Raw genomic sequence first — 27,520 nt, forward strand, 5'->3', positions numbered from 1 at the left:
CAAGATAACTGTCTACAGTAACCAAATTCCATAGTCATCCTTATAATATTTGCTTTTTATCAGCAGTTATCACACGATGTACCTAAAATTATCACATTTATTTCTTTTATGCTTACACTGGAAGACTTTATTTGTTCACAACTGGTAGATGTCCTATTCATTGTGTCTGTTCTAGCTAAGTTGAGTAGTAGATATTAACAATTTTCTGAAAGATTTGCCTCCTGTTTTTAGTTAAAATTACTGTAAAACAGAGCTACATTTGCTTACCCCTCGTGCTTTTATATGATGCTGGTTTTCATCTGGTTGCACATAACGCGTTGTCTCTCCAAATAGTTTTGTTGCTGAAGGTTATAATTTGCAGCTAGCAACTAGACAAGCTGCAAGTGGTACATCCAATACCAAAGCTCAGTGGTACAATAGTGTCTGTCTATGAACATTTTGAAGGCAAATATGATGTTTTTCAGTGAGTATACAAACATTTTCAAATTCCAGCAAGGTTCTGATAACCAGCTTCCTTTTTACACACCAGTTTGAGAAGAATGAGTCTCATTTGTAAGGGAAGTGGGATGCATATTTTCCTTCCTGGTTTAGTCATTTGTGTTCTTCATCAAAACTAACGTTAATGTTGAAATTACTGACAAGGTAACTACTTTTGTTCCACAGCATTTGAGATCCTCTTATTTGCATTGTGAGTGTGAGCCTTTGTTAAAAATATTCTAAACTACAGCATGTGCAAACAACACAGTGAGACATTTCACCAGCGCCATATATCACCAGGAACTCAAGCTTCAGTGTCTTCTGCAGGGCAGAGATACATAGATTATAGGCAGGTGGTACCAAGGCCCCGTAGTGATGCTTTTAAATACGTTTCTGCTGTAATGTGCGGTGTTAAATTGCAACTTTTGCAATTTCCATTAACAGATTTCACTGTTTCACAGAACTCTCAACAGTTTCGCCCAAAATGACCTTTAGAGAAATGACCTTTAGAGCTTTTTCCCAAGGCTTGTGTGTAAAATTAAACTTTATATATAGTTAATACTATACTGAGGAAAAGTAATTTTTTAAATGGCTGTGCTTACTTTGCACACAAATTTTATCCTGCACTTCTTAAACATTTGTCCAGGCCCTGTAAAATTTTCCTGTATTAATAAGAATCCTATGGTAAGTGGCATTCCAAAACCTTTTTTTGGTTCTGGTTTGGTCTGCTGGCGTTTCTATCTTTCCTTATTAGTAGAAAATGTGGCATAGAAAATACAGCTTTAATTACATTTATTATCTCTAAGATTTACTTTAGGAACCCACAAAACACTGGGACTGTGTAGAACATGACATTAGAGAAATTACTGGTTTGAGTTTATACATCACTGTACTACCACACGCTTCTCTTCAGCATTTGTTGAGAATGCCAGTGCTGTCTGCAAATGCCAAACAACATCCTGTTGCTTCTGTCAATTGACACATAGATTATATTTAAAACACTCAAGCTTCCTTTTAAAACCTCATTGTTACAATTTTAACTTGCTTCTGTGGAATTTTACTGAACCTTTGAGGATAAATTAACTCCAGGAGCCATCAGAGAGATTTCAGGAGATTTGAACCATAGATCTCTGCTTCATATAACTGCATGCATTCTCTTATTTGGGCAGTGGGTTCCTTCCTGACAGTGAGTTAGTTTATTCATTAGGGTGCCCTAATGCTATTTTTTACAGCATCCATGAAAGCATTCATAAATTATTTACATCATTGAAGAGAAAGGATGATTTGCGATTTTTGATTCTTCATGTTCTGCCAGAGAAACTCTAGAAAATGTAGCCTGTTATTCACCAAAGAACAAATATGTTAATTGCCTAACTTATGCTGTGCGGGGCAAGTCAAGAAACCAGTAAAAAATGCAGAGACTTTTAACAGTTGAGGGCAGTTTTGACTCTGACCATGAGAGGTGCTGCAGACATGACTGTAGTATCATTGCTGCTGATGAAATATTCTGTAATATTTTATATATATGTATTTTTAAGTAAAACCTCAGCTAACTATGGTGTGCTCTTTTTACCCATGGTTGCAGGTGAGAATGAATTTTTATCCCCAGCTGTCTCAGGTCCTATTAGCTTAAGGCATTTTTTGTTACAAGAGTTCCTTGGTGGCCTTAGCTGTTGTATTTAAATACAATGCAAAGTGATTGTTGGAGTAGAAATGCTGTTAAAGGAATAGTTTGCTGAGAAAAATAGCATGTATATTTCTTGAATGTATAGTATACACAGAATTTCATTAACCTGAATTTCAGAAATGTTGGAGATCAAATCTCTGGATTAAACTGGGTAAAATTCAGTGACTTTTTTTCTGAAGAAGGACAGGCAAGATGGCTTATTCCTATTTCTGGTGACTTTAAGTATAAACTTTTGTGAAAAATATGAAACAGCCTTCATCTATAGTACCTCATTTTACCACATTTTCTCAGAATCTTGTAACTGAAAGTTATTGCTTTCTAAACTGTCTCCTACTTTTTTTTTCTTTTTTAAGCTAAAGCTTTACAGAGGTCTGACTCTGGGGAGACCTTCTTCATGGTCTGAACTTTAATTTTAAATGTCTGTGTAATTGTGCCAAGTTATATCTTTTCTGCAAAGATGCATGTAATTAAAAATATCTTGGTTTGAAATGTAATCTTTATGTGCTATATGTAATTGCTTTTCATTCTGCCTTTAACCTTAGCAGTCTAGTTAAATGTTAACTATGAAAAGTTAGTTGCCCTTAAGTTTTAAATGCACTAATGAAGCAAAATGGTGGGGTTTTTTGTGGATGTTTATCATATTCCATGTTCCACAGCATTAATTTCTGTCTCTACACATTTGACTTATGATGTGTGGCATGGCAGCTGAAGAGGTTGATAATTACTAGAGCAGAACTACATCCTTCCTTGGCTTGGTTTTTTACAAAGTTGAAAACAAATAAGCACAAGAAATAATCAGTCACGTTGCTATCGCTATTTCATTTTATGTCCTCAGCTAATTCTAATCTGAGTTCTCAGAGATAAAAAGCCACTAAAATTCTTTGTGGATATTGAGGGCAGCAGGGCTTATCTTTGCATTGCCATCAAAAGCATTTTTCACTAAATTCAGGGCAGAATAGGTCTAAAATTCAATGCATTTTTCAGATAGTTGATTAACATTAACATTAACTTCTACTGAGATATTTGAGATGAACATCACTATTCCACTGGCAAAAGTGGTTTCTCAGTATAATTTCCATAAATATCTATCACAGAGAAAAATTTTCCAAACAATTTTGAGTACAAAAAGAGCATATATTTTCTGCTGTAACAGCAGATAATGATTTTGCACATATTTAGTATAGTTACATAGAAGTCTTGATAAAAAATTCTTGTAAATTTCATTTCCTCTCATAACTTTCAGTACTCACTTAGACCTCTTTATGTGTTGTCCACAGTGTGCTGCTGGCAACCCACTAATATATGTTAAATAGTCTCAGCAACTTTGGTCTTCACTGAAAGCTGTAAGAAAGACTGTGATTAACAGAAAGGATGCGTAGTCTGTGCTCATGAGTTTGTGGAGAGCTTCTTGAAGAAAATGTAGCTGAAGGGAGAGGCTTTTTATTCTTTCGCTTATCCATTGCATTTAATAGTTCTTCTAACAACATCTTTGATATCGAGTGCGTTGTAAGTTGTATATACTACTCTGTTATCAGTATCATGTCACAAAGACATTTGTTACTTTCTATTTTTATTTTCCAAATATGAATGGATTTGGGTTCTTCACGATGTCATTGCTGTTAAGGAAGAAGTCACATTCTTCCACTGAAATGATAGATTCGGGCTACATCTCCATTCCTGCTTTGGTTTTTTTCTTAGAACCTTGAATCATATGTAATACTACTTCTATTTACTTACTTATGAAATTTTTAATGGGATTTGTTATATAAAAATTTGTGACTGGAGTGAATCCCAGTGTCACAGATTTATCACTGAAGAGAAGAGTTTAGTTTTACTCCTATTATTCACAAAACAGCCTGAAATCTGTTGTACCTCTCAATCTTCCACTATGACAAATCCCTATGTATCAATAAGCATATATGCATTACTCTTAAACTGCTATAAGCTGTTAATTGCACTTCCTGAAGAAAAGTAAAATGTAAGTTTTTGTAACATAATGCTGAAAAGACCATAGCAAAAGGTAAAAAAGCTATGTAAAACTGTGATTTTCTAATTCTTTCTTTACTCTTCCCCCAAACCTGCTGTGCAGCTATGGAGCTATTGTTTAAACATACATTTTAAATAGTGTAGGATCACAGTATTATGCTTTATGCCTATTACTCTCCATAATAATTTTTTTAATGTCTCAATAGTCCTTACATGCTGCATTTGACATAAATTAGTGACATGAGTCAATAAATAAAATCAATTTTAAGCTTCAATAGGTTCATACTTATGAATCAATATTCCCATTAATATAGGAACTAGAAAATGTATCATTTGTGTTTTCGCATTAGATCACCTCAACCCAGCAGTGTACATGCAGTTCTAGGAGTACTCTGCAAATTCTTAACTGGCAAGACAGTAAAAACTAATGTCTGTGAGCAGTGTCAGCAATAATGTGAATCAAGAGTAATTTGTCACTTGAAGATCTGTATTGGCCCTCCATTGTCAATAGACAGAGCAAGGTTCACAAGTGTGACAAATTGTTTCTACATTTGTTACTGATAGTCTGTACAAAGAGAATTCTTGCTGTTTTTCTACTGCTCTGTTAATGCTGATAAAAGAGCATAGAGATGAATTATTTGTGAGAAAAACAGGAACAGAGACTGTGCTGGGCTAAGTGAAGATTATATGTATCTTGGTAAATGCATACCTAAGTAGTCATATCTGGAGATTTTTTAAATGTTTTTTTTTTATTATTTTAGTGCAAACAAATTCCCATCATATGTCTGTACTAGAAAGAAATATAGTGATAATTTCACTTAGGATTCAAAAATGTAAAAAATTGTTTCAGATTTGGTGAGGAAAACTAAATACTCATACTTCTTTGGGATTTTGACTGACAAGTTTTTGGAAAATGTCAGCATTAGGAAGTACTAAATAATCTTCATTAATATTAATAGGCACTATTATGTATAGGTGTTCTGAGATGAGTTGTAGAGGACTTGTATTACTTTGTTCAGTCCATAAGAAATGAGCCAGCTTGCTTGACATTGCACCTGAAGAGTGCAGTTTGGACACTTCTAATTGTGTGGAATCCATGGTTACAAAAAAGAAGACAAAAAAGAAACCACATGTATAATCCCTTTGCTTTAGGAAATGGCTATCATGTTAGACTCTTTTCTGCACTAATCCTATAGTAAAAACATTATTTTAGAAATTTCACTTACAAAGACTGTTATTTATCATTAAAAGTATTTTTAATTATCCTTGATTTTCACTGGAGAAATCTGAGGGAAAAAATTACTCCCAGTGAGAATGTCATTGAAAAGCATTAAAATCTTGACTACAATGAAATGGGTCCATTTGATTTAATGTTTGAAATGTAGACTTGAATTCACTCTACAGTGCTTTCATTTCAACAGGCTGGGAGTTAGTTAAGTTGGGTTTTCTTCAGCTTGTGGATGCAGATCAGGGCTTTGATATTCTTTAATTGTAGTTCTGGGGTAAGGTTCATTTCCTTTCTGGATTTTTACTCATATCCTATCTGTCTGTTGTATTTTCATGTTTTGTATAATCAGTAGCATAGATGGTGATTTTAATACAGATACACTGTATAGGAAAATCTAATAAAACTGACTACACATGCAGAATAATGGGGTTTTCATAAAAGAAGTGCCCAGACAAAATAGATCTAAATAATCTCAAAGTCTCTAGGTGACAATATGCAGGCAAAGAATACAAATTTTAATTTGGAGAAGACAGGTTTTACTCAGAGGGTAATCTATTAATGTAATCAGAAGAGGAAAATGGATTTGCAGTGCAAATAGCTAAATACTTCACTTTAATCAGAGTTGTATTTTTCAAACTGAATTGTATACCTGAAGCATGGGTAATTATCCGTTAAATTCTCATATACTAACAGCAACTACGTAAAGCCTTAGAGACACATTATTTTATTTCTGTTCAATGTTCTGGATACTAAAAATATGTTTCTATGTATAAGTATATATACATATGTAATTATGCACACAAGGTGTATGTGTGTGTGTCTATAGATATAAAAATACCTGTGTATACGTTATCATATATATACATACACTATGTATACATATTTCAGTAACTCATATACTGTTAAAAACAATAAAGATCAGAATGTTTCTGCCTAATCCATCCTCAGCTCTGACCAGCGGGAAGTCAGACCCTGTACTACCAACAAACTCTAGGGCTTTTGTATCGTGGTTTGGGTATATTACTAGTGTCTTTGTGAGAGTAATAATGAAAGAATTATAATTTGGCTACTATTTTGTTGAGCTTGGTTAGAAAGAGAGAAATTAGTCAGCAGGTGTCAAATACATACTATAATCCAACCATGTAATTGATATTTGTTATTATTTTTCCATTGTGCTAGTCTCTGTAGAAGACAGTTCTTTCACTGTGTCATATTTCATACAATTTTTTATGACAAATTAAAAGTAGCACATTTTTGTTTACTTACATAAGGGTTTCTGAAGAAAATGTACTGAAATGCTCCTGGTAATCTTCTGTGAAAAATCTTGACAGATATTCTTTTTCATAACAGGAACTGCACAACTGCTTTAAATGACTTGTACTGTTTACAAAGTGTCGCCAGTACGCCACAGAAATAAATGGTGCATGCTGTAGACTATGCGCAATAGCACAGACAGTTATTTACACAGTAACACTTAATTTGGTTCAGAATTCATAATGAAGTGAAGGAGACTAATAAACCCTATTGCCTTATTACCAGTGTATTACTACACTTAAAGTATAAAACCAACTGCTGATCCAGGCACTTAGCGTTCAGCAGGAGCCAGGGCTCAGTGACGGTGTCGACAGGCGGCAGGAGGTCCTGAGAGCAGTCCCTGGCTGAGGCCAGCTGAGCATCACAGCTGGGCGCGACCCCCGGACCATGGTAGCCTTGTCACGAACAGAGGTGACCTTCACAGGCACATCAATAAAACGCTGATAGCCAGAACCTGTCAGTAGTTACCACGAGCACAAACAACCAACAGTAAAAGATCACACATGTGGTTAGTATTTTCATGTTTTCCAGTTAAAATTATGGATCTGCCACAGATTCGGAGCATCTCCAGTCAACTTTGAATGTTGTCATTCACTATTTGCACTTCAGTGACATCAAAGCAGAGCCTGAAAGTGCTAGACACCATACAAACAAGGTCACAGAGATCAGTGCCTACGTCAAGATTATAAGAATAAAATAATCAAGACATACCAGAAGCTGCAGGAGCAAGATGTTTTAGCTTTCTTTGACAGAACATGAAGCACAGAAGGTAAAGATTTACTTAAAACGTAACATAACTGTAAGCGAGGGCTGGAGCTCAGTGTTCTGGCTCCCCCCTTTGTCTCAAGGTAAGGACCTCCTGACTTTTTAAGTCAATTGCCTTTTACAGCGCTCCCCTGATCAGCTTAAAAACTGTTGCTATAAATCTAAATGTACGTTCTCTTGCAGAGCTCGCTATCAAATGCTGGATTTCTAGTAATGATAAAGCAACACTACTTGGCCATCAATGAGTAGAGTGTACGGATTCTATTTCAATTTCTGTTTATTTGAACTCCATACAGCACGACCCTACAAGACTTGCTTTCATTAGGCCTACTACTGTCTATTCTCCAAGGTTATAAAGACTCCCTCATGAGGATGATTTCACCTTAATGGGTATTTCGCCATAGGAATGAAAGCTAAACAGCAATATTAATAAAAAGTCAGCAATCTCAAAAAGGAAGGAAGAGAAGAATTTATGATGTAAAAATGTTGAAAATATGTATTACTCATAACTCCTACAGGTTTTTTCTTGAATAAAGTAGTATTTCTCTTGACACATCAAGACAAGGTTTAAAGGGCTCAATTGTGTGAAGTTTCTGGAAATCTTACCACTTAGATAGCAATAAAATACACTGGAGTCCAGGCAAATATAAACCTAGCTGAGGTTGTCAGTCAGACATGAACACTTAGTTTACAAGTGAATTTTCAGAGTGTGACAAAAGCCCTACTTGATATTTGTCTGATTCTTGCTGTTTTAAGTAGTTGAATGGGAGAGAAGACAAAGTGGTAAGTTAAAAAAACACCTATATATGTTTCTAGTTTGTGTTTTCCAAAGTGGTCTGTCGTGCAAAGTTATCAGTGATCTATTCAGTGATGGGAATATGTGTGAAAACCTGTGCAGGTAAGTGTGTACTATGCTATGCCGGAATTGCTATAATTGGGCAATCATGAGGCTGCAAGTGATTGCAAAGCAGTGGGACAAGAAGGAGTATGAGCTGGAAAGTGGGAGATGGAAAGACTTTCAGACACCACTGTGACAATTTGTTTTGCCTTTGCTTTGTCAGATTAACTTTGTAAACTGGAGAAATTTGCTAAGAAATTTCAAATCCCCTGTAGACTTTTCCCTGTACTTGTATAACATCCCCTGCCCCTATAACAGAGAATGCATTTCTGCACCTCAGGTGCCACGCTTCCTAGTTTTGCATCCTATATGCAACTGTGTTGAAGTGCAAACTTGTGAACAGCAACTCCTAAGCACTTACTCATGCTGCTTCTGATATTCTACTGATAGACTGAGAGGACACAGGCACAAATGTCTTAAAGTACTGCAGCTAAATCTGCCACACCTCAACTGATGGTGTCATTAAAGTTGCAGTAAAAGCTGAAACTATCCAGAGGGATTCTACTGAAATACTGAAAGTTTCTTTTGAACAGGATTGTTAAATGATTCCTTTTTACTCATGGAGAAATACAACTAAAATTAATATTTTGACATGTCCAAGGCTTTTATGTAAGTCCTGTTCTTACAACTTACAGCAGGTATCCAGGTGACCCCCACCAGGTGAACAAAATGCATCCTTCCTGAACCTGCCCTTAGGCACACATAAAAACTCACCTAATTGTCTTAGTTTGGTTAAAATGCCCTTCCCCTCATGAAAAGGTCTCCTTTTATAATAGCTGGGTTTTACTCAGATTCAAAAGAGGATGTATTTCTTTTTCCCAAAAAGTTTTTGCAAGCGTGCACCCCATGCTGTGTTTTTCCTCCACCAAAGAGTGAAAGAAATACAGTGCATTGTTAAGATATCGTGTATCTTGTTTATACAAGATCCCGATAATACAAAATGCTGGTTAGCATTACAATTCCTTTCAAAAGTTACATGTAAGATGTCAAGAAAAGCTATGTGCATTTCTGGTCCTGTAACTAAAATAGAATATTAATAATGGCCATTTTTTTTGTACGATTGAAACAATTTCAGTCACTCTATTTATATATCTCTGAACTCCATATAAAATGATAGACACTGATTAAAGCTTAACACAAGCTATCACTGTCAAAATTAAAGCAAATTGGAAGGTGTACCAGGAGTCTGAAAGAAGTTTTCAGTAGACTGAAATCTGATATTTAACACTGTTTAAATGTAGACTGTTGTGATAGAACAATGTAGGAGGAAATCCAAGCAGGCAATTTCACTGTTCTCTGAAAGACTTACATAAATAAGAGCTGGATGGAAGACTGACACAACAGAGTCACAACATGTTTGGGTTAGCATACTGTCCATGTAAAAAGAAACACCTTGATAAGAAGAGATCTGTCAGCTGTAGCAAAGTCAAACAGGGTTATCTGTGAGTTTAATTGCCTAGGACAGATTCATTTCAATGTTGGAAGATCAAAGAAACAGGATCAGTAATTCCAGGTAGGGCGTTTGTACAAAATAGCTTTTCAAAAGCTTAAAATAATTGTCTTCCTTAAACGTTTTACATTTTTAAAGTGATCCAGGTTCTTACTGTTTTTAGGGGACTGTCTAAAATTATATAAGTGTGTTTAGAGCCTCTGTTAACAACAAAAAATTATATTTAACTTGTTCTAAAACTATTTAAATTAACGATCAAATATATTCAAAGTAGGAAATTTGAAAGAAATAAAAACAAAAAGAAACCTCTGTAAATGTTTAGCCTTGTATTAATTAATTTAAATATCTTTATATCTCTACATACTGTAATCATTTATTCAATGGAAAGCAAAATTAAATGAAGATGATTACAGTAATTACATTTAAATCTTTTACTAGCGATGGTTTTAAATACAATTTAAATAGCAAAAACATTAAAGAAGAAGTCAGTAGAGAAATTGATTATTCAACTATTCTAAAAAAATTAGAATAGGATTTTATTTAGCCTACACAGAGGCCATATACTTTTGAAAACATATAAATAAATTTATTGTTTTCCATACAGTGTACCATACTCTGCACTGTATATACACTGTGAGAATGGAAATATGCATCCATAAGGTGACTGGAACAGTTTTCCCCACCATGTCGAAGAAGTGGGCAGGACCGGGTTAGTGTATAATACCATAGTACAGGCATGCTTTTTACTTCATAACTTGAATTCTTTCTGGAATTTCTTCAGTCTTTTGATGGTATTTATTTTTACTAAATTTAGCCACCATAATGGGAGCCTCTAGTTTAAGATAATTGTCTGTTTTCCCTTCCGTCAGGAGAAAAGATATGCACATAACTTGGTAGTTCCTTTTCATTGTTGTTATAGCTAAATACATTATGTATTCATAATAAAGTTAATTATCTGAAGCCTGAAACTGTAATGAGGTAATGAATGGCCACTCAAACAACTGAAAATAGAGAACTGATGAAGTTTTCACAGCAGAGATACTCAGTCATTTAGAATTTTATGTGTTTAGAAATAGATTCTGATCTCACACCTGTCAAATAATTTTAAATTATTATTTTGTAAAATGCTATAAGTAAACATAGTTGGAAATACTTTTTCCTGCTTCATTTTGTGTCTTGTGACTTAGCACTATGCATATCTCCATTGTATCTTAATGAATAGTTTGTGTGTTCCAGTTTATTTTTGTATTGTCCCATGAGCCTAGTTCAAGTGTTGCCATCTTTTGTGTGCTGATTTTCCCTTTCCTTTTTGGTTATCCTTCACAGTTTGTTAGTTTTTGCAACTAAAGTCTGAATATTTTGCTTCTTTCAGTTTTGTCTAGCTGTCCTACTATGGATAGATTTCTCTTGCTAAAGAGACACAATTTATGCTGTTTATGCTATTGCTTACAGATTTGTAGTCTTGTGTAGTCTTTTTTCATTATGAATCTGTTTTCTTATGACATTGTCCTCTTTCACCAGCGTGGGTACTGGGTATCGGTCTGTAACATGATGTATTTCTTCAGATCAATGTTGGCTTATGTATTGATAACCTGTTCTATGGTGTATTTTAATATTTGAAATGAATATTCCCTTAGCACCTGAATTCAGACTACTAGTTTCAAGTGTACAGGCATGAGATGTAGATTTGGTCATTTATGGAAATGAAGACCAGTTGTAATTATGAATGTGAATTCTTTAATCCTAACTTGATAAAATACATGTTATTCAGTGATGTCTGTAAATAATGTACACAAATCATACTCCAATTTGGAGGGAATTTGTATTGGTAGTATACTAGGGATGTTTACCAAAACTGTGATTCAGAAAGTAGGGCTTTAGGAAAGTTGAAAAGATTTTAGAGTTGAGACAAAAAGGTAGAAGTTGTGTAAGTTTATGCTCAGAATGATTATGAGAGAGTGAGGCTTTAGAAACTGTGCCACTTGTTGCTTTGATATCCAGAAGACAGAATCTAAATAGATGGAAGTATTTAAAGGTTTCAGTGTTATGAAATTGTCCCTTGTCAGCCACAAAAACTGACTACAATAGTGAGAAGAATGTTGATGATCAACACGCCTGTGAAAAGAGAACAAGCTAAAGGAGTGGTTCTTTATGCTATAGGATATTTCCATGGGCTTAAGCCACAAAAGTCAGAAAGCTCCAACCAGAAAAGTAATTTCCTACATTTCAGTCTCCTTAAATTCACAACCATTGTTTCATTTTTCTCAATGAAAAACAACTTTTCAGTTCAGCTGACTGAGTTTGGCAAAGTTATCCGGGAGCCACATTTAGGCTTGTGACAGGAAGTATCGTCAGACTTAAGTATGGAGAGACCAGCATCTCTGCAATTTTACACTCACTTCAGGTTAGAGTCATGCTGAAATGTGTTGGTGTGGTCCGGATCAAATCTTGACAAGGGAGCTTAATAGGAAAATAGTGTCTGTAATAGCAATTTAGAAAAGGAATCTAATCACTGAGGTCCACAATCAGAAGTAGATAAGGAAAAACTATGTGATAAGTTTGATCATAATTTAGCAGGTAGTATTCAGTCTTGCATGTTTAGGTTGATCATCTGGTTTGGGGTACAACAATGGTAAATACAACAATGGTATTTATCCACATTTATTTTTTATTAATCTGTTTTTCAATTTTTTTTTTATTTTGTTTTTAGTAGATAGGACTCCATCCTGAAGAATGTTACCGTTTACTTTTTCAAAAGAGAAATTAGCTTGAAAACCGTATATGAATTACATCAAACGTTATTAACTTAGAGGCTTAAATAGTATGTAGGTACTTGTAAAAATGTCTGTAGACATGTTTTGTAGTAGACATATTATGCTGGATATCACAAACATAGAAGTATCAATATAAAACAGGCATTTCTCAAAACTAAAAATACTGAGGGTTTTTTATACTGAACAATCAGTTCCTTGCCTAGATCTGCAGTATTATTACTGTCTGCTGTTGTAATGATCATTAGAACTGTAAGAAGATTCAGAGGCTACCTAGGAAAAAAATTTAAGTGTGATCTGTGTCTTCACCTTCACCTATTTCATCATCATTCTTGCAGCCCAGTTTTGGCTACCTGTGTAGAAAGTTACACAAATTGTTCAGTGATTAAGTTAACATGTTTGCAAATCATTATTGAAAGTTCAAGTTAAATAAGCAATAAGTAACAGACATGAGTGTGATCGCAATTAAAAACCTTCTGCTTCAACAAACTGAAAAGTAAGAATTCATGTTTATTTGTAAGACACAGGAGTGTTTCCATGCTTCCTTAGTAGCACTAAGTCTGCCTTAATTTATGCATTAAATGAAGAAGGAGAACAAGTATGAAAGCAAGTTAGCTTGCAGTTCTTCACAACTTACATCTGTTATCTGATTACTACGCTAGAGCTGAAACTTTTAAGACGTGCCAGACTTCAAACTCTATGTTGTTCCTGTATCTAGTTACTCTGCATTCATTACAATAATAAAACCATCGAAAAAATGAGCTTTAACGATGATGGATTTTTGGCAAAGAGATTGTTCCCAAACGTTCAAAACAATGAGTTAATCCCCCAAAATAATGATAATCAATAGTGTATACTTTTATTTGCCTTTCACTTAGAAGGTATAATTTTCTTTTGTTTTTTAAAAAAATTATTTATTTAGAAAGTGGTGATCTGAGGGTATCTAAAGACCAGCAAAGGTTAAGAAAAAACAAACTATTGTGGAATATGCAATGAATTGACAAAACTTTGCAGTAATGCGTTTACAATATTCTTCCTGAGCTAAATGTCAATTAAGGTTTTATATTAGGCACAGGTGATCATTCAAAATGAAGGCATAATAAAGTCTGCATTTTAATGGATCAATGAAAGGTTACCATATGAAAAATCAAGAGCTATTGTTAGCTGCCAGTTAACATATCCTGTGATTTTACATTTGTTTCACATGATGTATAATTACTTTCCATAAATTATAGTTTTATAATATATACACTGAAGTCTTTTCCTTAATCTACCTCAAAGTCACTTTTAGCACTAATTGATGGCTAATTTTGCTTGGTGAGAACTATAATTTCTGTAGTTTAGGTTTGAGAATAATTTGAACCGTAAAGAAAAATAAATGAGTGAATCTAATTAGAAAAAAAAAGTTGTTAAATTACTAATAACTGTGTAGAAAGGCAATCTATGCTAATGAGGTTATGAAGACCTGTTTTTCTTATTTAAGACAGATCTAGTTCTCTTATTTAAGCAAAATGTTTTAAAGTTCAGTGTATTTGTACAACCAGGAAAGACACAGATTGTCTCAAACAATTTTAATTCCCACTCTTTTGTATTTTCCTATAATTGCTTTGAGTGAAATGTTGCCCTCAAGTCTCAGTCTTGGCACTGAAATCAGTGGGAGTCACGTAAGTTCTACAAGGGCTGTAACTTGGAATTTAGTGAGCAGTGAATCAGCCTGACCCATGTCACAACAGTTTTCAGCATTTATATTAAGGAAGAGTTGTTTGAAGTGGTGTGTCCCTGAGATCTCAAATGCTGGTCAGAGCTGATTCAATTGGTCTTTACAATCAGAACTTAAACATAAGTTTAAAAAATTTTAAAAAAACATGGTTTATTTGAACTACATTATTCAGATCAAAGTAAATGTATTTTTAATGTAAACCAAAACAAAATAAACCAAAACAAAATAAAATTTCCCACAAAATCTTGGCTGCTATATGCACTCACCAGGTAGTACTGCCTTAAATCTTCCCTCCTACCCCATGCTTTTCTATTCTAAGACAAGACAGTGTTTTCAGGTGTTTCCAACTCAGGATGTTTGCAGACACAATACAGTGAAAGAAGCCTTTAAATTTACACCAGCTTTCCAAAAATGGCATCTATACATCCTACCAGTGTTCTACTGTGTTTAATACATAATGTTATCCGTTCAGTAAATCATTTGTTATATGTGCATATGAAAGCAGAAGGGTACAGAGGTCTAACTGTGCAATTTATCAAAATAAGTTGGAATATTTGGCTAATATAAAACTTATCATAGTACACCATGTAAAAATTTTTAGAACCTAAATCTTCTCAACCTGTGTTTTGTCTGAGAGTAGGCTACATAGTTGGAGAGAAAGCAGCTTATTTTCTAATAGCTGCGTGTGATTTTTAATAGCACTACCAATAAATAAAACAGTATTTTTAATGCAATAAAATCTACTAGTATATACACTGAAATAGTCAATGAATACCACAGCAGAGGACTTTGACGTACATGTTCTTCTTAACAAAAAACAGTTAAGACGTACGTTGCAGTTACTAACAGATGGGAAGTTGACAGAAAGCTAGCACTTCGTTTTGCATCACTTGGTTTTGATTCGTAGCCTTTTGGCAGTTTTTCCTATAACACTAGTTTGATAGCCTTTGTGTTCTCTATGAAAGAACAAGTCTTGTTCTCGCAGTGTTACAGAATCAATGTCTGGCAGCTCTTTCATCTTTCAAGCTAAAAAAACCAAAACCTACCCTAGCACAACGTAAGGGTAGAATATAAAACAAGACAATGTTGACTATCCTGTCGTTTATTGGTTCCTTTGTATCCTTAATGGCCTTCAGTCATTAATGTTTTTTTTTTTTTAAACCTGTCTACATGCACAGACATAATTTTGCAAATGATACAAATGGCCAATAAAGGATTGAGATGTTAATAAATGTAACAGATTGTCTGCACAGTAGGTTTTTTTGTTTCTTATATATACTGACCACTTCTTTTCTTTCTTTTGCAGATTGTAGCTTTGCGTGAACAAAATGCACACATTCAGAGGAAAATGGCAGCTGGTGAAGGGCCTGCTGAATCAGAGCATATTGAAGGAATCGAGCCAGGGCAAAAGGTTCACGAAAAGGTATAAAATGTTAGTTTCCATTGGATCACACAATTTATTAGAGAAATAATCAGGTGTTAGATTTTTGTAATGTGAATATTGTATGGGATGTCCCTTTAGATTTTTGTCTGCTTACTGAAACCACTATCAAAAAATTAGCTTGTTTAAATGGAAAGCAAATGCAAATGAACAGGTCCTTGTTCTTTGGTGGAGTATTGAGTTAGACCCACTGCTTATAACAAACTTTCTTGGAATTTTTTGCGTAATGCTACAATTAAAGATACTATGTCCTGCTGAATGATCCTCTGTACATCACATTCAGAAGAGCAAGGTGTAGTGGCACATATATGTGAAAGGGTATATATGCAAAAACTGCTGCCAAAATAGTACATAAGGGGTTGACAGAGAACTGAAAACTAGAAAAAGTCATTTTCCTCTCTGCTACCTATAGATACTCCTCAAATTCATGTCCACGTTCATATAGAGAGAAGTGAAGAGCATTTTACTTAGCACTCTTTCAAGAAGAAATAGGTATATAGAATTGAGGCTAAGTATTTGCCACTTCAGGCTGAAAGAGAAAAAAGCGTAGAGAATACCTAATTTAAAAACAAGGTTTTCTTCTGAGCCTTAGTTTTCCAGATTAATAAAACCCAAGCTGTGTATCTTCCTCTCTTGCTTCACAGTTATTAAATTAAAATGCAAGCATAACAAAACATGTGGCAGACAGCTGAAATGAGTAGAGCTGCTGCTTGGATCTCTAATTGTGCATTTTTGTCTAATGGCACGTGATGAAAAGTGGCATAAATCATACTTGTAGAAAATAATACTCATCATTACTTACTTTATAGGCAATCCAATTTATAAGGGCATGCTTGCACTGCAAGCATTAATTTTACATGTTTTGCAGTCTATTTTAAGTGTGTATTTTTCTTTCTATGTGGTTGAGAAATACAGTGAACAAATACCATTCAGCTACTTTCCTCTTCCTTGCAAAATCTTACTCTTTGACACCTCTGAAATTTTGTTAAAACAGTGAACATCCCACTCACTTGTGAGTTTAAATCAAAAAAATTAAAAAAAAAATTAAGTTTAATTTTTTAAAAATTAGAACATTTTAAGTTGGTATTGTTAAGCTAAATTAAAGGTTTGTGCTTACTAATTTTTGCTCCTTATAGTAATGAAAGCTTACTGGATAGGGAGTTAACAGGAGGCTATATTGACAGCATATCAACCAGTGCACCCTAATTCACATCCTCTGCACTAGCTGCTCTCTAACCTTCTACTATTACCTTAGTGCCCACCATCAATTCCTTCTTATTTTGTGAAGTCCCCCCCCTTTGTGGTTTGGGCTGTAAGGGACCTTTAAAGGTCATCTAGTCCAACCTCCCAAAAGACAAGTAAGGGAAATCAAGCTAGTTAATCTTTAAGAAATAGAAATCTTATTAATAGTGACAGGGTGTAATCACAAATCGAGACTCATTATAGAGTATAAATGAAACATCTCAAAATAAAATAATGGTAAAATAGGAGTTAGAAGAAGTATTAACTATTAATATTTATTACTTCACCAAAAAAATAAAAAAGGAAAAATTCTAAAAAGAGAGTGAATGGCTTTTAATTACAGTTTCACAAAATTCCAAACTTTGTGAGACATCTGCTCTAGCAAAGTATTAGGGGTTTCAACATGGAATTATCCTGATTTAAAACAAAACTAACAAAACAAAACAGAACACCAACAAGGATCTTCTTGGGTCTAGTTTTCCGTGCCTGAAACAGACTGCAGATTGCGCTGAGTTGCTTTCATTGTCAGGTGGATGCCAGCTCATTGAACAGGCAAGGTCACGCAGGTTCTCAAGTGGGGACCTCAGCCAGATACATTAAAATTTCTGCTCTGCGACTATAAAGCTTCTAAGCTATGTCACATAGATGAGAGAAAGTTAAGGGCTAGCAAACACAGAAACTTACAAAGAGGCCAACTTGCACAAACAGATCAGCTTTAAAGGAATTTGAAAAATTGTTTAAAAAAATGAAAAAGATCACCTGCTATGGGAATTAAGATGCAACCATTTCTATCAGATATTGTTCTACCTAGATCTGTGACCACTGGACACCACTTGCCACCACCCAGGTCCTTCACTTAATCTATAAGGACAGCAGTCTGATTTTCCCACAAGCAAAGGCCAGAAAAGGCAGAATTCCCAGTGAATAAAGTGCCCATTGGGAAATCTATTAGGAAGCAGGTAGGGAAGCAGCAAAGGTGGGACTGAACAGTGTTAGAGATGAAGAGGATGCCAATGGAGGATGTGTGCAGGCATGTTACAGGAAATAAGCTGGGCAGGTGTGAAGCTCTGCAGTGGCACAAACAGTGAAGAAGGAGCTTGCCATTCTGCAGGGGGATAGCTTATGTGCACCTCTTCTCTATACTGATGGTTTCCTGTCAGAAACAGCCAGGTGAAACACTGAGTGACAACGGATGATGAGCCCCTCTTGACAGTATGAGCAGGGTATATTGACTACACCTGATGTACCTCTGGGGAAACGTGAGTGCAGGGTGTTAGTAAAGTTACCAAAGTTCATCTGCCACCTCAAATTATTGGACTAGCAATACTTCAGGATGTTATTTATTCTAAGCAAACCCAAATTGATGATGAAGCTTTGGGAAAAGAACAGTTAATGTTCTTTAGTGCTTGATGATAAGCTTCGTAGCTCAGAAAGAAAGATACACCCTGGAAATGAAAGTGTGGCTGTGCAGTTGGCATTTCCAAGTGATCCTTGGTTTATTCAGCTCTGGAATAAAGTTTCAGGAGCTGATGGGCAAAACCAGTCTGTATCTCATGTAAAAGAAGGAATGTCTTTGACCAGTGGATTTCTACCTTAGTGAGAAAGAATAAAAAAAAAAGGAAGCCCACAGATGCATTTGACCACAACCCTTACGTTGGAAGTATTTGAATTTGCATAAAATTTCGTAAATTTAGATGGTTAATGGGGCAATGTAGAAAAAGATTGTTATCACCTGGTAGAAGACTAGCTAGGAAAGTCTTGCAATCCATTCAGATAAGTTTCTACTATAAATCACAAAATGAGAAGATGAAAAGTATGAAGTGTCTTATGAGCAATAAGCATAATTATTCAGAAGGTAGGATCTGCACTGAAGATAACTCTTGTATCCAGCTTCGGGTCCCACTGTTGAAGAGAGATGTGAACTGTCTTGAGAATTCAGAAGATAGCAATAAAAACAGTCAGAAATCTAGAGAACATAACCTGTGAGAAGACTTTTCAAAAGGTAGGCTGAAAACATATACAAGACGACTAATGGACACAGAATTATCTTCAAAAAATGTACCTTCAGGTATAGTCAGTCAGTCAATCTAGTGAAAGCAATAAAATGCTGGAACAGACTGCTGAGAGCAGGAACTGGAAACTTCTAGGAATTTTAAAGCGAAATAACCTACATTTGAGACCGTGCACAGTGCCAAGAAGGTGGTGGTCTAGGTGGCCAGCTTTATGATTCTGTGTCACAGGGCAGCTGGAGCATCATTTGAAGTTCTATAATCACAAGCACTGTCCTCTGATTAAAGCACCAAGGCTTCCAACAGTAATATATTAATTCCCAATAAAAGAGGTAATATATTCAGTAATTGCTTCAGAACTCTGAGTGAATACAAAATCAGTTTTATGAGATGATAAAGCAAGGCATATGTCCTTCGCATTGACAACTACACGGCCAATTCCCATGTATGAAGGCTAAGGGGAACTTTAAAATAGAGAAAACAGACAAAAAATATTCCTGTGATAAAAGTAACGAAACAAAGACAAGTACTAAATATGAGAAACAATTAATAAGTATGTAGAGTAATCCAAGAATATGCAAAACTCCAGAATTGGCCCTTCTTTCCATGTATCATTGTATTTTTTCTAATGTGAAATAATGAAATCATATTAATTGTTTAAATCCATAAGAAAAATTTCAGTGGAAAAAGAAAATAAAGAAACTATGGCATACCAAAGATCCAGTTAAACTAGGAGTTTTTAAACTCAGTTCCAGACTCTGAAATGTTTTAGAGAAAATCCATCAAAACAAATACTTGGGATTATTCATATGGAAGCTTTCTTTTCAGAGTTCTATTTTTTTCTGTGTAGAACTATATCAGAAACATTTTCTCCTGTCCTATCTGAGGTCACTTTGAAAAGTCTTGTTGTTCATATTATAAACAGAATATATATGTATATATATAGAGAGAGAGAGATTCTACATTACCAGTATAAAAAACACATGTATTTTTATGGAACTTCACTTCATCACCCTTTAGTTTGTTTTTCATACAAATCACTATACAAAGGCTATCATTTTAGTTTGGAGAAAAAAAAATTGTACATACCAGAGGCCAGCAGCAGATTATTCGCCCATCTAACTCATAACCCACTGTGCTGTTTCCTGTGTATTTTGTCAGTATGATTCCTTCTGATTTTTATCAAAAAGCAATAGAAAAGTCGTTGTGTGAAGTAACGAGTTACTTGAGGAATCCGGTGTCTCTACTTATATTTGCCACTTTGAACTAGCAATCATTTTCATCTGTATCCAATCAATAATTATGGTCAGGTTGGTGGAAGGAAGTGTTTTCCACAATGTTTTGAAGGATAATTTGTCAATATACCCCAAATATAAGATTTTCCTTACTAAATAGTAACTAGCATATTTAAAGACATATTGGGATGCCTGAACCTGTGGCTGAATCTCATACATCATCTACCATATGTAACTGGAGCAAGAAATAAGAATGAGTCTCAGATGTTGATCAGAAGCACAGTGTGCTCCCATTTTTTTCTATAAACTGTATCCCTTTAAAGTGGTTCTTGCTGGACCGCCCAAAATAAGATGCTGTGAATAAGTAGATTGTTTTCAAATAAAGCCATTATTTCTTACTGGTGTTTATTTCTGCTTCCATAAGAACCATGGAAATTGAATCATTCAGTAAAATGGAATGTTTTCAGAAGCGCTCATATGCAAATTGGGAAGGATTGAAGTGGCTTTGGAAAACATTTAATCTTCTGATGTTTGTATACCTTAAAAGTCCACCATTAAAGTATCTCCTTTGCTTACAATGATCCTTTTCCTTGATGGTTCAAAATTTATTGCTTATTTTTGGCCCGTATTGAAGAATATTCCACAGCAAGTTCCTTGCCACATCTTTTAATTCAAACATGTAACAAATCATTGCTATAATTCTTCTGAAGTTAATGGAGTTTTATCAGAGATGAATTGGCCTGGGGAATGACTATTTTTATCCTTAAAGATGCCTTATACGCATAGGAGGGTTCCTTCTTGACAAAGCACTGCAGCATGTGTTTCTGTTACACTGAAGACATGAAAGCTAAGCATTTACCTGCAGTGTAAATCAGGGTGTTTCTCCTCGGAAGTACACTGTTTCTATGTTTAAACCTCATTGCTGACATTTGTAACTGCAACTTGCAAACACTAGTAAAATACAAGGGGGTGTTTGTAACTCAGAGAAAGTTTACTGTAAGGACTTTTTGTTTTGCTGTTCACCGAGTGTAGTCAGAATGCATGATCTAGTAAAAATAGTGGGAAACGTGATCTTTGCCCCAAAGCATTCACATGCTGAATTAGAGAAATAATACACTTTGGACACAAAATACATTTGATAACCAGATGATGGGTTTGTTTCCAAGCAGTACAGATATCTTTGTGGCTTTCTAATTATCCCTTTCTGGATTAATATTGATAAAGCTAACTAAAGAAGCATGTGCTGAGAGGGACTTAATGAAGGTTGATGGCTTGACACACCTGGGGAGATGAGAAGTTTTCAGAGTGAAAAGGAAAATGGATTAAAGCTTCAGCTGGCATGAGAGCTTTTCACGAATCTAAGGAGTAAGTCTGGGAGCGTATGTATTATTCTCTCTGAAAGAGTCTAGGCAAATATTTTGCAGGTACTGTTCTGCATAATATTTGAGTATGTCTACATGACTATGAATACTTAGTGCTCAACACTATGGCATAGGGATTTTAATATAGTGAAAAGCTGCATTACTTATGCATTATTTACATGATAAATCAATAGACTTCTCACATCTTTAATTTTTCAAGAAATCAGTTGTCTGTCAGGTTTTTGTCTGTTTCATATAAATTAATTTTTCTTCCAGCCATAAAAGCTTCTTTTCCTTTTCACTTCATAGAAACCCCTATACCTACTTCTACATATCAAACCTGTTAAAACATTGCTGTAAAAGTCTCATTACCTTTGCAAGGGAATTTTATACTCTGAGCCCTGTGCTAGATGACAGCATTGGCTGACTGACCTTTGCTGGATGATTTACTGCAAGGAGTCAGCAGGCTAGTCATTTCTAATGGTAGGCTAGTGAGACTACTGAGAAAAAGGATTTAGTCAAGGCTGATGGGGGCGGGGTTTGCATGTAGAGTTTGGTTTGGGCAGGTAACTAGTCCTTATAATAAAGAAGCAGGAACTGATTTCTCTCACCTGTGTGAGATCTCAGAAACTCTTCTAACAGCATAAAAGAGAAGTAGGCAGGCATTCTGGAAGTGACCAGCAACAAGAAAAATGCTTACCCATCAAGTAAACCTATTTTTGTTTTCCTGACACCGTTTTGCAAAATGAGTGAAGTGTGACAGATGATTACTGGCATCAGAAAGAAGAATAAGACCTGAAAGCTGATCAGGAAGCAGAGTTATTCTGGATCTTTTAAGCAGTAATAAAAGTTGGAATCTCTTGATGGTTTGATAGAAAAAGCAAGAAAGTGAGTATCTTCAAAGAGAGAAGTGCTAGAGGAGGCAGCTATTTTTACATCTGTATTGGGGTGGGGAAGCAACATTTCAGTTGAGAGAGCATTGGCTTTGATAGTTGATTAGAAGTTGGAGAAAATTCAGAGTAACTGGAGAGGACACCTTTAATAATTAAGAGATTAGTGCCTGACGTAGACCAAAAGATGTAGAACAACCTTGAGAAGTAGTAGAGCCTCCAAACATGAAGAGGCAACCAACCACTTAGAAAAGACTGTGGCAGCTTAGGTGTAATACTATTATTTTTGGCATAGCTTTTCACGTTCTCTTTTGTGTGCTGATTATGTGGGTGATGATCACATTGCTTTTGCTTGTAGTTTAGTTGCCACTTGTGATTGGGCTATCGCATAGCTGTGTACCAGTGTTAATTTCATGCACTTTCTTTTAAACCTTTTTTTATGCATGAGGCATTTGAATAGAATAGGGGTGGAAGAACTCTATGCTGTAGTAAAGAGCGTCTTCCAGTAACTATTGTTGTTCATTTATTTTTACATCTCAAACAGCATCAGTAAACATTACTCTCTGCAGCATTAAATTTTACTCTTACTTTAATAAAGTCAAGTGACATGTATAATTTAGCTTCTTTTGATTATTATTTTACTTTCTTTTTAGTGTTGCTGTACTACAGAATTCAGACAAGTTTATCTGACTTGAGAAATACACAGTATATCTGTCTTTCCCCCAATGACCTGGCCTTCATGGCCAGCTTTTCTAAGTCAGAAGGAACATCTCCACCATTATCAGAGTTAAAAATAATCTTTTTATTCCCTTGGATTTCAGACAGCATTTTCCAGTTTGTCTGTCTAAAACTGACTGGTTTAAAGCTTTTAAATATTTTATGACATTTCTTCCCTACTCTTCCTCAAGTTGAATTTTCTATGTATGTATTATTTGTAGGAATGACCTTGGCTCAGAGAAAGTCTAAACGTAACTTAGGTTTTAAAATTGGTATTACTACTGATTGTATTGTGTTTCCAGAATATTTCTGAAGTGATTTATAGCATCAGAATTCTGTATATTGCATACAAAGCACAGGAAAGCTTTCATATCTCAGCTGCCGTATCAGCAGCTGACTGACCAAAAGTCAGAGCAACTGACCAAATAGATCCATATTTTGTAGAGCAGCAGCTGGCACTTGCCTTAGTAGAAGATGAAGGGAGAAATCCTACAAAATGAAGTGAGTCAGTGATGTTTCTTTAGGTTAAGATGCCATCGTGAAGTAACAGGGAGTGAAAGAGGGATATCTTGGAGTCAAGTCACCATGGGTGTTAGGGTCACAGGCTTACAGCAAACATGAGGATATGTGGTATCTAGAGGGAGGTAACAGTGTATTCCAGTCTCCAAGAGCTTTTGCAGCAATGACATTCTGTTATTTAGAAACAATTCTGCCTTATTTTTGTGGCCTTTTCTAAATACTGTGATTTGATTCTGAAAACAATTTCTTGCTGAGCCTTAGCTTGTATCCATCGCTTTATTCTTTACGTAAGTTTTAGATCATTGCTTTCCTACCCAGCTTCATATTGGCAAAAGAAGAGAAGATAGAACATCCTGATTTGGATGTAATGAAGTTCAGAGAGAACTTGCATAAACCTGTGTTCTTTGCTTACATGTATTTCCAGTGTTTATGTGGGCAAATAAATCTTCACATAGCAAATAGAACTTACTGTCTGCAGACCTTTGAAAAGCCATTTAATGTTACATTTTATGTTGCATGTTGAGAAAAATATGTATAATCAAAAGGTTGTTTTTAACAGAAGTTTTCATGTTTTTAAAGATAACTCAATTCTTACATAAATCTAGTGTAACGTAGTGTCAGAAGTCTTCTGGGTTATGCTATTTGCCAAAGGCATCCTGCCTAACCAACACAGACAGTTGCCTCGAACATTAGGAGGAGAGCCTGAGAGCAGTTTGTTCAGTGCGAACTCTCAGAAACCACAGTGACATTATCCTGACTTGAGAACATGGTGAGGACTTCAGTTTTGACGCTGGGGATTTATGGTGCAATGAACTTGCCTGTAGTCCTTTAGGAAATAATTTAGAGAGTGTCTTAGTAAAGAGTAGACATAAGGCACGCATGTTTAGGATTTAAAAAACAACCCCAAAAACACACACACAAAAATAAACCTAGTGCATGCACCATAAAAATACTAGTTTTCTTCCAGGAATTCTAGAATACCAGACTTCTGAATTTTAAGGTTACTTTCAATTATTCAAAGGTACCTTGTGGTTAGACAGAGCCTAATTGAGTTCTGAGGCATGGAAATGCTTATGTGCATGGCCATCATGTGGATCACCTGTGCCCATACTGCCACAAACTGAGAAGCACTGAGGAGGAGTCTTGTCAAGCAAATGAATCCTATCTCCACTGCTGATTGTTCAGGGGTAACACTGTGAGATATTCTTCTTTACCTTCTCGCCACTCTCTGAGGTTAAATTGTAGCACCAAATGTGTAAGTAATTACGGTTTATACTATTTAGACCAAACATAGCTGTGTCAGATGTTTTACAACTGGAGAGAAAAATTTTGCTTGGAGGTGCTTTTTACTGTATTTTTGGGTTAACCTTTATACAGTTAGGTTCCTGTGTATATTTTGTCATGTAAATAATTGACTGTAAGGTCCTTCCTTCAAAAGAAAATGGAGAAGTGCTTTGCAATCGGTAGCCTGGGTCAATTTTACATTGTCTTTGCTAAATGCTGCAGCCTGGTGTCCTTACTAATTCTGTGTGGTGGTTTTTTTTGGTTTTTTTTTTTAAACTTCTACACTTCCCTTCCTCCACTCAGTTTGTCTTCAGTGTTATTGTTAAGGCTTTGAATTGAAAGGACATTATGAAATGGATTAACAGAGGCTAAAATATTCTGGGATAGTCTTGTTTTACACTTGATCCTGGTGTTCCTTTTACCATTGTTCTTGTTTTTTACTAGTAAACCAGTCTGCAGCTGGTTTTCCTTTTATTATTTCATGGCAGGAAGAACAGGGGAGAGAAGCAATGATCTAGGGGGGATTTATTGTTATGTGTAACACTCCAATTTGCTGTCCTTCTCCCTGCTGACACTCCTATACAAGCAGCAGATTGCCTTACTGCTGTGCTTTTTGGATCTTGAAAGAAAGAAAATCTGAAACCAGGGCTGTGGGTTTCCTTTTCGTACTGTTCAGCAGTAGAGAACATGAACATTTATTTCCCTCCTGCATTTCCATTGACTATAAGCAATTCAAAGGTTTTTTTACCCCTGTTTTTTGTGGCTTAAATAAATAAGTAAATGTGATAGAAGCAGGCAGACTATCTTTCAGTGGATAAACTAGTTAGTAAAAAAGAGTGAAGCACTGGAGCATATGAGCTATTTGCCAGGTTTCTTCCTTCAAGGAAAAACAGTCATTACTAGTATATATTCTTATGTGAAATTATTGAAATTAAGAATGTGTCTATATGTAGCTTTTTCACAACCACATTTGATAGACAGAGTCATGAAATTTGTTGAATAATTTGTCTGGACGACCAACGTGTAAGCCAGATCTGCGTAACAGACATTTTTCTTTTTCTCTGCTAGAATGTTTCAGCTGGTTAGAAAGAAATTTTTCTTTAATGTTCCTGCCTCCCTTTGAAGACTTCCCAATTGTTTCAGCTTACTTTCATTACTTTTTTTTCCCTTCTCTGTACTAATCTGACACTGTTTCTTGTAAATATTGGGAATTTTGGCTAGTGTAGGGATATGAGAGTTAAGAATGTCTGCTCTGAAACTTTTTTGGTGCATGTGCCTTTGACATTTCCCTCTGCTGCAGGCAATAATTAACAGAGATCTACTCAGAACTTAGATTTCATTATTGTAAGCATTCATCTAATTGCTTATTTACAATTGGATTGCAATTAATACACAGCATGATCAACAGGAACTTCTTTGAGTACCAGGAATATTTCAACACAAAACATTCAACCAGCTGAACAAAAAAAAAAAAAAAACCCACAAACATAAAAAAGTAAAATTTTTTAAAAATAAAATGTGGGAGATATAGACATTCTTCACAAAACCAGTAACAGAGAAGATGCTGCAGTTCTGTCCTCCCCCAGCTTGTTCCGTAGGGAATTCCTCTGGAGCATGGGAGGTTCCAGCTCATGTTGGTAATTCAGAAAATGTGTTTAAATCTACTTCATCTACAGGATGCCTTTTGCTTCTGCTGGCATAGCATGTTTTCACATTCTTGTTCAAGCTTTTTTGTTCAGGAGAGAGGGAAAAGTATGACCATAAAACTGTTGGTAAAAACCCTCCTGAGAACCTGAGGAGTGTTATGTCAGTTACTTCTTTAATTAATGATGAATAAATTTCTGCTGTGGTCTTTTGGAGTGATTACCCATAGAAATGATATATCATAAAGTAATAGCAAGACATAGAAGTGAGAAAATGTCAGTTAAAATCCCTAGGTAAACTTCAAAATTCTAAAAATATAACTTTTTAAGCTGAGTTTTTTTTTATTTTAATAGTATTTTTAAAGAAATTTTTTTTTTACTCCAGTACTACTAAGAAAAATAAAAATGTTGACTTTTTTTATAAGTTGGAAATTTTAAATGCCAAGCAGCTCTATACACACATACAGGGATAATGTAAAGCAAAAGTGAACAATGAGTAGAATTAAAGCAGCTTGTACAAAGTTCATCAAAGAATTTTGAGGGCAGTTTATATGCGTAAATCAAAATACATACATGAATAATGGACAATCATAACATTTGTCTAGTGGTGAGGGATTCTAAATACATTGTTATTTGTCTACATAAATTTCAGATATTAAGTAAATTAGTAGGAAAAATATTTTTCACATTTAATTTGTATGTGTTTTAGTTATTAATGTATTTAGGAAAAAATAATTAATCAAAACAATTCTCTGCCATTCAACATAGTTCTAGATAGCGAAGACTGCCATTTCAAAATGACCATGGTCTGTATCTTATAAGGTGCAAGATGACATACCATGTATTGCTTTTCAGATTTGGTATTTGGGTTATTATAACCTTG

The 27,520-nt window shown here is 35.1% G+C and overlaps 1 protein-coding gene across 6 annotated transcripts in view; it reads left to right on the forward strand.

Moving 5' to 3' along the window:
• Positions 1 to 27,520, forward strand: part of PPFIA2 (PPFI scaffold protein A2) — a 357,310-nt gene that overhangs the window by 251,752 nt on the left and 78,038 nt on the right. For all 6 annotated transcript variants that reach the window (XM_075429542.1, XM_075429536.1, XM_075429538.1 and 3 more), the window contains one exon: positions 15,603 to 15,719. In XM_075429542.1, the coding sequence (XP_075285657.1) occupies positions 15,603 to 15,719 (117 nt within the window). The remainder of the gene's footprint in view (positions 1 to 15,602; positions 15,720 to 27,520) is intronic.

This window comes from Opisthocomus hoazin, chromosome 8, assembly GCF_030867145.1.
Source record: "Opisthocomus hoazin isolate bOpiHoa1 chromosome 8, bOpiHoa1.hap1, whole genome shotgun sequence".
Lineage (NCBI taxonomy): Eukaryota > Metazoa > Chordata > Aves > Opisthocomiformes > Opisthocomidae > Opisthocomus > Opisthocomus hoazin.